Source organism: Chanodichthys erythropterus, chromosome 3 (genome assembly GCF_024489055.1).
Source record: "Chanodichthys erythropterus isolate Z2021 chromosome 3, ASM2448905v1, whole genome shotgun sequence".
NCBI lineage: Eukaryota > Metazoa > Chordata > Actinopteri > Cypriniformes > Xenocyprididae > Chanodichthys > Chanodichthys erythropterus.
Genome location: NC_090223.1, coordinates 42,315,230 through 42,327,336, shown reverse-complemented (window position 1 = coordinate 42,327,336; position 12,107 = coordinate 42,315,230). Strand labels below are relative to the sequence as shown.

General features: G+C 36.9%; 1 protein-coding gene across 4 annotated transcripts; it reads right to left on the bottom strand.

Annotated features, from left to right (window-relative positions):
* Nucleotides 1-2,355: 2,355 nt before the first annotated feature.
* On the bottom strand, nt 2,356-11,244 carry prpsap2 (phosphoribosyl pyrophosphate synthetase-associated protein 2). 4 transcript variants are annotated; one of them, XM_067382362.1, is made up of 11 exons: nt 11,150-11,244; nt 10,465-10,673; nt 7,953-8,005; nt 7,531-7,597; nt 6,672-6,844; nt 6,433-6,548; nt 5,997-6,052; nt 3,880-4,028; nt 3,713-3,783; nt 3,469-3,615; nt 2,356-3,392 (listed from the first exon to the last, which is right to left on the bottom strand). In XM_067382362.1, the coding sequence occupies exons 2-11, from the start codon at nt 10,545-10,547 to the stop codon at nt 3,234-3,236; spliced, it is 1,074 nt and encodes a 357-aa protein (XP_067238463.1). In that variant the 5' UTR covers nt 10,548-10,673; nt 11,150-11,244; the 3' UTR covers nt 2,356-3,233. The 4 variants fall into 4 exon arrangements, with proteins under 4 accessions (XP_067238463.1, XP_067238466.1, XP_067238464.1 ...); XM_067382365.1 differs by having other exon boundaries at nt 10,339-10,673; nt 11,150-11,243; XM_067382363.1 differs by having other exon boundaries at nt 10,465-10,625; nt 11,150-11,233.
* Between the last annotated feature and the right edge of the window lie 863 nt (nt 11,245-12,107).

Here is a 12,107-nt window from a genome sequence, read left to right as displayed (position 1 = left end):
TGTCAGTGTTCTTGTGGTGTCATCAACCAACATTTTTATCATGATGTAATATTCTGGGAATATTAATGACATATCATTTACAGTTCAAGTGAAAAACAATTGTGTCCAGAACTAAGAGCCCATGTGCAAAGAAGGCAGAATTGCAATTGCATATTTCTGGCAGTTTCCTGGACCAGACAAGCAACTGCCACAGAGACGAATGGGATGCTAATGCTTACAGATATCTTACTCCAGGTAATAAAGACATTGTTGCTGTTAACAAATTAGCCATCAATAAGCTGGAATTTAATATTTGTGATATTAATAATTTTAATATCACAAAGTATAAAAACTAGTTTTCTAAGTAATTTGCTTTTGTCATATCTTATCTTTTGTGGCTGTTACAACGTTTTAAGGCAATAACTCCTAGGAACCTTTGCTGGGTGATTTACATGGAAGTTAGATAGTCATCCAGATATCTTTCCAGTAAAGTCTACATCTGTTTTATGCTTACAGAGCAGGCAAATAAAGGCCATATATGCAGCAGCAAGCATTTTCAGACAGTTAATTTGACAAATGCACGCTTGAGATGCAATTTCATAAAGAAGAGCATCACCATACCTCACACCCAACCAAAGAACGATTATAATTGTTTTATAATCATTGTTCCAGTCAGTTCTGTGTGTACACATCACACAGTAATGGCGCACTGGCATTTTGGCACACACAGTAATTGTGCGAGTTTTGATTTCTTAAAGGGTTAGTTCACCCAAAAATGAAAATTCTGTCATTTATTACTCACCCTCATGCCGTTCCACACACGTAAGACCTTCGTTAATCTTCCGAACACAAATTAAGATATTTTTGTTGAAATCCGATGCCTCAGTGAGGCCTCAAAGCCAGAAATGACATTTCCTCTCTCAAGATCCATAAAGGAACTAAAAACATATTTAAATCAGTTCATGTGAGTACAGTGGTTCAATATTAATATTATAAAGCCACGAGAATATTTTTGGTGTGCCAAAAAAACTACTTATATAGTGATGGCCGATTTCAGGAAGCTTCTGAGCACAATGAATCAGCGGTTTGGAGCGCCAAATTCACATGATTTCAGCCGTTGGCAGTTTGACACGCGATCTGAATCATGATTCGATACACTGATTCATAACGCTCCGAATCTTCATGAAGCAGTGTTTTGAAATCGGCCATCTTGAGAGAGGAAATGTAATTGCTCCCTATGCAGGCCTCACGTAGCCATCAGATTTCAACTAAAATATCTTAATTTGTGTTCCGAAGATTAACGAAGGTCTTACTGGTGAGGAACGACATGAGGGTGAGTAATAAATGACAGAAATTTCATTTTTGGGTGAACTAACCCTTTAAGGGGATATTTTACCCCAAATTAAAATTGTCATCAAAATCTATGTAATTTAACAGGGTCCAAATCAACACTGGACTCGTTTCATTGTATGGGATATTTTTTTAATCATTTTTAAGTTTCAGAGAAGTAAGTCAAAAAGGTTTGTAAAACATGAGGGTGAGTGAATGACAGAATTTTCATTTTTGGCTAAACTATCCCTTCGAAGCTAGGACTGAGCAAGCATTTGTGGGCAACAAGACTCACTAAACACAGACAGAGAACAATCGTTCGCTGCCCTGCTTAAGTTAAAAATATCTCTGTAGGAAGTATTTGCAAGAAAAGAAGAAATACTTATCTGTGAAACTAGCTGCAAGATTTCTTGGGTCATACATCTTAAGCTTTGCAGAGCGGTACTTTCCAACACAGAAGTTTTTGATGAAGTAAAGTCTGCTACATCCCTGTCAGAACTTTTTTCTGCCCTCAGGATGCTTGAGTCATTTTGCAAAACAGGAACCGTCTTTATCGTCTAACTCACTGCTGCTTATCTGTGTCATTTAATGAAATGAATAGAACTGTATATCTGGTATATCTTTTTTATTATTATTTAAAAAAATCCCTTTAAAAACGTCTTTTCTTTTAATGAACCCGTTTGAGAACAGTATGCAGATCTAGATAAGGGCAGCGAATCAGATTCACCAGCATAATGTATGCACTTGGAAGAGGATTTTCTCCAAATCTGCTTTAAATGCATAAAATCGAACCTATGACTTTGGTGTTGCTAGCATACTGTAAATGTATTTGAATGGGGAGTTCTGTGATGTGTTGACTGCCCTCTGTTGGCTTATTTTTGGTGAATATATATAAGGCAGATCTCAAAAGCCAGTAAACAGCATATGCTTGAAATCTAGAACAGACTAGCATGGTACAACAAACTGGAAACTCTAGTTCTGCCAACCTAGTTGTCAATCTAATCTCAGCCGGCCTGACACCAGATGACAGATGACACCAGATAGTCTTTAAGTTGTTTATTCATTGTCATCAAGTGCTGTGAATAAATACAAAAGCCTGAAATATTAGTTACATAACAAAAACCCTGCATTTCATTTGAAAATGAGAAGTCAAGTTCTTACAGGCAATATATTCAGAAATTATGGCCGCAATGACCAAACATTTATGAGGCAAAGATGCTTCAAAACAAATAGGCTCTCTGTTAAAGTGTTAGTATTAGAATCTAATGGGGGGGAAACATTCAGTCAAGTACATTAGTTTCGATCTTAAGGGCTATATTGAGGTCTATGAATGTACCTTTGCCATGTATTAAATAAAACTCGAATTCAACATCAGCAGTACCTAGCCTAGCATTACCAGACGGATACACAAAAACTACTAGTGGCACAATAATTACACAAATCAAGAGGCACTGACACTGATATGTCACAGCATAGATTTCATATATGGTAACATTTTGTAATTGTTGGCCACATAGTGGAGTTGCCCATTCTTCAATTATTTTTTTAAAAAGGAAGCAAAGAAAGAAGATCTATGGCTAAAAGAAATGAAGAGGTAATTTTAACATCCAGTGGACCTCCCTTTAATTCTAGTACTTCAAAATCGTATAAAAGTGCCAACATTTAAGATCAAGAGGTGGAGTATTCCTGCACTTCAATCCTCTGAACGTGTTGACATCAGCATTTTAGGACACTGAAATCATGTAGCATCACAGAACATCCTGGTTCTTTGAACGTACAATTATTATTTCAAAATATTACATATACAACGAGGTGAAGCAGTTATGATGAGCGAGTCAGAGGAAAAACAGTTAATGTTACAGGCAATAGGGAGAGAAATGAGTCTTGACCTCTGTGCACATGTTAAGACTGACTACATAATCCCGCTAATCATCCATGCCTATATTACGGAAAAGGTAAGACATGGATTCTCCATTGTGGATGCGGCGAATGGCTTCTGACAGGATCATGCTGATATCCACCGTCTTGATCTTGGGACACTGGAGTTTTTGGATCTCGTGTGGAATGGTGTTGGTGACAACTACCTGTACAGAAAGACATCAAAAAGTCAGTTCATGACAAAACACTTTGTCCCTCTGAGCCTCAAATTAATATGATAACCTCATCTATGGCGGACTCCTCTATTAGCTGAGGGGCATCTGAGGAGAGGATTCCATGAGTGGCCATGACAAAGATCTTGTAGGCGCCTCTTTCTTTTAGAGTTTCGGCTGCTGCTAGAAAACTGTCGACATCGTCAATGATGTCATCCTAAAACAAAACAAAACAAAAAAGGTTTTTTTTGTGTGCTATTTTTAGAAGAACTTAAAATAGCACCCTGAAGACATTCAAATAATCTTCAACTCACCACTATGATGGCAATTCGTCCACCTACATCTCCCACTACAGTTATTGGGGGTTTTTCTTTGGGAATCAGCACTATGCAAGAAAAAAAAAGAGAGAAGACAATAGAGAATAAGGGGGAAAAAAATAAACAAAACAGACTAAGTGAGTTTGCTGAGGTGAGATTCTCACATGGTATCTCTAGGCTTGGGTGGATGGCGCCAATGTTTTTGACAGTGGGTGGGGAATGACGTCCATCGACCAGGTCCGATTCGGCATCTTGGGCTTCACCATGGATCACAGCGATGCCCAGCCGCAATCTTTCAGCAAATGATTGGGCCCTGTAAAAGGACAGACACAGAATTAATTTTCAATTTTGTTTTTTTTTTTATGTGGCTCTACTCAACCGTTTTGACACAAACCAAAGAACTAACATGAAAGAAGAAAAAGAGCTGCAAATTCTACTCCAAATCCTTTTAATTGGGTAGATATGAGCATTTGGAATAATCTGTAGTCAAGTATTCTTACATAAATGGTTCTAAACCTTTCCAAGGCCATACTTTGTCCAAGACAATATTTGAAGGTCTTCCTATCTAAGCTGATATGTACCTCTGGTACTTCTGTTGTTGTAATAAAAATAAATCAACTAAAATGTCAGTTTAAATGTTGTGCATCCTAATTTTTAGTGTTTTTTTAAATTATTATATGTTAATATAACCGAATTTACATTATTTGAAAGGGTTACTTCACCCAAAAATGAAAATTAGCCCATGATTTACTCACCCTCAAGCCATCCTAGGTGTATATGGCTATCATCTTCAGATGAACACAATCTGAGATATATTTAAAAATATCTTTGCTCTTCCAAGCTTTATAATGGTAGTGAATGGGGGATGTGTTTTGAAGTCCAAAATAAATGCATCCATCAATCATAAATATAATCCATACGGCTTCAGGGGTTAATAAAGGCCTTCTGAAGCAAAGCGATGCATTTTTGTAAGAAAAATATCCATAATTACAACTTTATAAATTTAAATAACTAGCTCCCTGCAGATGACAGTACACATACTGCACAAGTTGACTTGCGCCAATTGAGTAACCCGTGACATGATGTATGGAGGAGGATGTAGGAGTATCGTAAGCTTAGACGCCTCTCGCGGTTTAAACAAATATGGATGGGCAACAACCTCATGCTTCTCTTCTCTTATCTCGAAATCCTCGAACATTTCTCATTTCAAACTTCTAATTTGTGACCGGTGTTTTGTTTTACTCTATCCTTTTCACTTCCGTGCTCGTCATTACGTCATGCGTCAGGTCAGATGTCACTCTTCCGCTGCAAATCGAGGCGTACGGCCATTTGCCGGAAGCTGGTTATTTTACTTTATAAAGTTTTAAATATGGATATTTTTATTGCAAAACTCATCATTCATTTCAGAAGGCATTTATTAACCCTCTTAGAGCCGTATGGATTATTTTTTATGATAGATGGATGCATTTTTTTTTCGGGCTTCAAAACATGCCCCCCGTTCACTAACATTATAAAGCTTGGAGGAGCCATGATAGTTTTAAATCTCTGATTGTGTTTGTCTTAAAGAGATAGTCATATACACCTAGGATGGCTTGAGGGTGAGTAAATCATGGGATAGTTTTCATTTTGGGTGAACTATCCCTTTGAGATTTATTGCCCCCATGGAAGATTGCTGAGGCCCCCTAGTGGGCCTGGTCCCCTGGTTGAGAACACTGTCTTCTTTTTCTAAATACAACTTTGCACTTCCCCCTTACTATTTTATTTATAAAACCTTTTTGGCACTATTGTGTTTTTAGCACTATTGTGTATTTTTTTTATAGACGTTTTAATGTTTGTGAGCCCCTATATCATCATGTGACAAGCATGGTTAATTTTGAATTGAATTTCTCATTTACTTTCTAACTTAAAAGCAGATTTTTTTTTCCTGTGGGATGCATGACTGTAAAAAAAAAATCAATATACCAATAGGAATTAAAATAATGACACACCTGAGTGTATCTGAAAGCACACATCATCATCTTTCATAACTTCAACATCATGTTTGCACAGCGCCACCCAACGCATACAGCGTATCAATGAGATTTAAGTGAGGGATTTGGTAGGAAAGGATAATTCATTGGTGCTTAAAGCAGGTAACATTGTGAAGGTACTTTAATATTTTATTCTTATTAGATGATATAGAACAAATACTTGACTGGTCAATTACTCCTGCAAGTCTCTATTTCTTAGGTCCATGGATATTTTACATGACATGGCCTGCAAAAGTAAGAGATTACTTTACCTTTTGGCTGATGCTGGAGATTTGGCCACAATTACAGCATTTCTGTAGTCAGGAATCTGAATGCAAAGGCAAAGTTAAAAAATAAAATTACAAATCTAAAAGGCAGAGATATACACACATATATCAGGCATTCACATACAGTCAAGGCTCATTACTAACTAATGGCAGATGACCTTCCATCTGAGCAAGAGAGAAAGTTTCTCATGAATAAATGAATGCATAATCTTGAGTGGAGGAATTTATTCTGAGAAAATTCAGTGGTTTCCTGGTCTGGTCCTGCTTTCTATTTATTAGCAGCATAACATGATAACATGGACTGACCTATTATTCAATCTGAAGGCTTTGACAGGACAAACAGGAAGAACAACTACAGTATATACAGGAATTTCAGATCTCATGCAAATAACATGAAGACAAGCATTAAGCAAGGACCTACTTCTTCTTGTATGTACTGTAGCAGGAACGGTGAGGCCCGGAGATTGTCCACTGGAATGTTGAAGAAACCCTGGATTTCCTTTTGATGCAAATCCATAGTAATGAGATGAGTCAGACCTGCTCAAAGCCACAGTGGACAGAGCGAACATACAAAGCATATGAGTTAGAGGACAATAATTGCCCAGTATCCTTATAAACCACAAATGAAGGAACTATTTAGTCTTGGATGGACTCATTTACCTGCTTTACACATCATTGAGGCAAGTAGTTTAGAGACGATGGAGCCCCTTTTCCTCATTTTGCACTGTTTGCTGTAAGGGAAATAGGGAATGACGCCGATGATATTCCGAGCACAGGACGTCCTGCAGGCATACACCATAATGAGCAGCTCCATGATGGTGGTGTTAACATCCCTGCAGACAGGGAAGGAAGGAAGTTTTCAAAGACTGCGATTTAGGAAACCTAATTTGCATACATGGAGATTTGTAAATTTAACATCAGTATTAATGTCAAACTGAGGGTTAATTTGCATGAATTTGCATAATGCAGCACACTGGCTTCAGGGGGTTTGAGCTGTCAAAACAGGACACTAGATTAGAAAAAAAAAACAGTTTGGAGATATATATATGTGTGTGTGTGTGTATGTATATGTGTAATTATATACATTTATATATATATATATATATATATATATATATATATATATTAGTTTATTATTATTTAAAGTATTGTATATTGGTTTAACATGAAGTCCAATTGTAAAGAAAAGTTGACTAAATGGGTAACTTTTTCAGAGACATTTTATATATATATATATATATATTATATATATATATATAATTACACATATACACACACACACACACATATATATATATATATATATATATATAAAACACTTTTATTTATTTATTATCAACAAAACTTTCACAGATTGACAAAGGTAGCATTTTCAAAAACTTGCACTTTGAAACCTGTTCTCAAAAGTTTGTGTTTTCAGGCCACCAAAACGTCGTTGTCGTGTAAATAAATGGCCAAAACGCATAAAAAGCTTTCCGTTGCAAATGGTGTTGTGTAAACAGCCCCTAAGACTTCTTACTTGGACACAGTCTGAATGATGAAAACATCTTTGCTGCGCACAGACTCTTCGATTTGGACCCGTGTTTCTGTGGGAAAAGAAATGTTACTTTCATTTTTTTTTGATCCACACTAAATGTTTAACTTTCACTCAAACAGACTGCCTATTTAAAAGTTCCCACAAAGATTTGACTGCGCAGGTAATGCTAGGAGAAGTGTCTGCATGTGGGAGTGTAAGCATATCTCCATTTCACAATACACAAGCATGACCCAAAACAAAGACTGTCAGTTTAATTAGCCAATAGCAGCTCAGATCCCTGCTCTGTTTTGTCTACACTCTCCAGTATGGCACGCAAAGAATGAACAACCACTACAGCAGCAGCCATTGCTAGTGTAAAAAATGCAGATATTTAATAGAAAGTTGAGCAAAAAACAGGCCTTCACCTCTGTTAGCCTCCTGATAGACCTGCACCTTCCCAAGCTCCACACCCAACCGCCTGTGCAAGAACAACAAGTTCAGGGCAATATGATGCAAAATAACAGTTTAAACAAACAGCAGAAATCACAGGAATCATCAATATTTAACATTTAAGTTACAAGATGTAAATCTCAGTTAGACTAGAAAGACCCATTGTTAAAATATTAACTATTGTTGTTTATTCTTTGCATTCTTTGCATTTTTTTTTTTTTTTTTTGATGAAATGTGAGCCTTTGTGAGATTCATTAAGACACACACCTCCATTCAAAAGTTTGGGGGCTTAAAAAAGACTTATTCTCATCAAAGCTACATTTATTTGATCAAAAATCTAATATGCTAATTTAATTTGGTGCTCAAGAAACATTATTATAAATGTTTATAAAAGTGATAACAGTTGTCTTTGATTAAAGGCAGGGTAGGTAAAAAATGTATAAAAAAAACTTTTTTTCAAAATTTGTTTAAACTTTATTTATATATCAATGCATAATTAAAATGTAAGTATTTTTCAGAGTAAAGTATAAAAATCGAGTGTCTGTAGACCTCTCACGACTGTTTTAAAGACAGCTCATTATTTCCATTCACTCCCCCTCCCTTCTGGGCTCCTTCCAAAGCCACGCCCCCAAAACGCATGAACGCGCGACTCCGACCACTGAGCTGGAAGACGCATTATTTACCTGAGACGAGCGAAGAGGAAGGAGCACAGTGCATGTAGTGACATCATGTCAGAATCACATGTAATAAAAATAACTTTATAATTATGAAGATAAACAAACAAGATGTATTTTAGTACTCACTATCAAGCTAGCATATTGATATTGGTAAAGTTTAAAATATATATATTTTGATTCGCTAACGAGCTAGTTATTTATAAGGCAAAGCTAAAAACATGTTGCATGATACACGTTTTCCCATTACCATCATTTACACTGTGATGAAGATGAATTTCGTGTAAGATTCATAACATATACGTTGTTCTACAGATAAACAGAGTAACATACACTCAAATATCAACTCACAACTGCATTGCAGACACAAAATAATAACACACACATACAACAAAGTGTGTACGACACACACAGATACAAGATAAAGACATCAGTAAATATAGGTAGAGAATATAAAAACAACACAAAGGCGAAAAAAAAAACGTGCAGGTAAACATACAGGTGAACATGGTAAAAGAGTTAGACAGAGGGTAAATATAGTTCTAAGAAAAGTTCCTAGATGCGGGTAACGTTAGGCCTACTATCTGTTAAACATGTATTTAGTTATCTAAAGCAAAATTATGCACAATTCAACACTATAGCTATCATCTTGAGCTAGGCCTATAGATTATTTATCGTCTCTACTACGGCTCGCTAAGTAATGTTATGTTAGCTATATTACACAGCTACGTGTGCTAATGACACATGCTTCATGAACAAATAAACAAAAAAATATGTATGATCAAAATACAAAAAGAAAGATTTACCTGTCCAGCAGAAATAAAGCCATCAAGGAGTCACTTTTCAGCCCCTTGAGTTCCCTCAGTTGAGAGGGAGTAAAATCTTTGCGTGGCAGGGGGAGCTGCCACTGGACCTGCCACAGTTATGCGCGCCTGCCTCGGGACCTGCCACTGTTATATGATGCATATATGATAAATGCCGATTGATGCATGCGTGCAAACTGTGCACAATCCTGCTCTCAGTTCTCGCCATCGCTGGAAAGCCACGCCGATATTAACTCGCGTTTTATTTCTTTGTTTATCCAAAGACTTTTTGTTCATTGCCTTTTCGTGTACTGTTACTGTCTTCCTTTTTTTGCCTGGTTTGCCTTCACTAACTGCATAGGCCGGTACTGTGAATTTTGCTTGCTGTTTCTCTGCCATTGTTTTGGTATTCCTAGGATCGCGTGCATCTTGAATTCCCCAAATCAAACGTGCGCGCGCAAGTGGGCAGGTCATGTGTGTCAAAAGGGTGGTTGCCATGGTTGCGAGAGAGTGACAGTCGCCTAAGCCAATCCTATGTTTCGTCCTGGATGGAAATAATGAGCTGTCTTTAATACAGATTAAACGGTCTAGAGTCACTCGATTTTTATACTCTTTTTATCAGAGTTCTTACATTTTAATTATGCATGGATATATATAGAAAGTTTAAACAAATTTGGAACAAAATTTTTTGCCTACCCTGCCTTTAATAGAACAACATTTATTTAGAACAGAAATCTTTTGTAATATTATTAATGACTGTCACTTTAATGCATTTAAAAAAAAAAACGACATACTGACCCCAAACTTTTGAACGGTAGTATACTTAAAAGTAGAAAAAGACACCTCTTAGTAAAAAAAAAAAACACTCTTGATTTGGTACTAACCATTGGTACTCAAAAGAATACAGTTGTTCCAGCTCAGATCTGCTGTTGGAGAATGAATGCCTTACCACTTTTCCTAACTACCCAATATAACTGCCATGTTATAATGGACCTCCAGTGGCAACTTACTCGGCTATCCTCCTGCCCAGCTCTCTGCTGGAGGGGTTGGAGTTGGCCGTGAAGATGACCAGGCCTCCTTTGGCGGCGCTCATGTCCTGTGGTTGTCTGGTGTCTACCTCTAGGGACTCAGGCAGTGGCTCCCTGGGCACCCAGGCACTGCTGAGCCCTTCCTATCAACAGGACCACAGGCACACTGTTAGTTTAACACCAGACACTTCCTGCAAGAACAAAGGGAAGATGACATGTTTACACACAGGAATCCACCAAGATGTAACTGATGAGAAATGTGCGCACAGACATGGATGACTAACTTATTAGTCATACGAGAGACTTGTGACTGAGTCTGCGCGATCGTGAATCACGATTCGTGACTAACTTAGTGCACCCGCGGACCCTCAGAGAGGCGGGCATGTCAGGACAACACAGTACAAATTAATAACTGGATTTCCGCAGGACTCACAGAATACAGAAGTGAGTGGCCCACATGAATGGCACAAACTTACAAAAACAAAATTATTATGCTTAGGGTTTGCTAAGTTCACTCATTATGTTAGTTATGCTGCTAAGCTAGCTAGATCTTCATGTCACTAAGGATAAGAAAGAGAAATTCAGTTGTAGAAATGAATATTGGAGTAAAATAATTTGTCCTTAAGGGTTTGATTTAGCAAACCACAAAAATATAGTCATATCTTACCAGTTTTGATCTTTTAATCGATCCCTCCGCCTGGTTTACTGTATCATGTGCATCAATGTGAACATCGCTACCTTCGAGAATATCCAAGATGGCGGCTATACGCACAGGTTTTCAAAATAAAAGTCGTTTGTTGATAAATAACAGGCAATATTATTATTTATTTTATTTTAAAAAATGTATGTTGCGTATATAACTGGTCACCAATTTTATTCACATTTTAGCTTTTTTTTGTTGTTGCAGTTTTTAATACGAGGTTGTAAAGCTCAATTAATGTGAGGTTATAAAACTACATGCATGTCATAATAGTTGTTTAAAATAGGTGTTGGCCTGTTGTTTCTCAGTGGCTGTGTTAAAGGACTAGTTCACCTTCAAATTAAAATTTCCTGATAATTTACTCACCCCCATTTCATCTAAGATGTTAATTTCTTTTCGACTGAAGAAAGAAGGACATGAAGGTTTTTGATGAAAACATTCCAGGATTTTTCTCCTTATAGTGGACTTCAATGGCCTCTAAACATTTGAAGGTCAAAATTACAGTTTCATTGCAGCTTCAAAGTGTTCTACACGATCCCAGATGAGAAATAAGGGTCTTATCTAGAGAAACCATCACGCATTTTATTAAAAAATTAAATAAATTATATACGTTTTAACCATAAATTCTCATCTTTAACTAGCTCTCTTCTTCTTCTCTATTTGAATTCCAGCAGTGTAGACACATTGCTAAGTGTATTACTGTCCTCCACAGGTCAAATTGTTATACTTGTACTAGCATATTATATATAACAGTATAGTTCAAACTTTGACCTGTGGAGGGCAGTAATACACTTAGCAGTGTCTACATGGCTGGAATTCAAATAGAGAAGAAGAAGAGAGCTAGTTCAAGATGAGCATTTATGGTAAAAAGTATAAAGTATGGGATTGCTGTAAACTGTAATTTTGACCTTCAACCGTTTGGGCT

What these genes read in the sequence shown, in the direction of transcription:
- prpsap2 (XM_067382362.1), bottom strand. Translation starts at nt 10,547, where the DNA reads ATGAGCGCCGCCAAAGGAGGCCTGGTCATCTTCACGGCCAACTCCAAC. An exon ending in CTGGGCAGGAGGATAGCCGA is followed by an intron (nt 8,006 to 10,464) that starts GTAAGTTGCCAC and finishes GTTCTTGCACAG; the next exon opens with GCGGTTGGGTGTGGAGCTTG. An exon ending in TCTCCAGCATCAGCCAAAAG is followed by an intron (nt 4,029 to 5,996) that starts GTAAAGTAATCT and finishes GTCCTTTTACAG; the next exon opens with GGCCCAATCATTTGCTGAAA.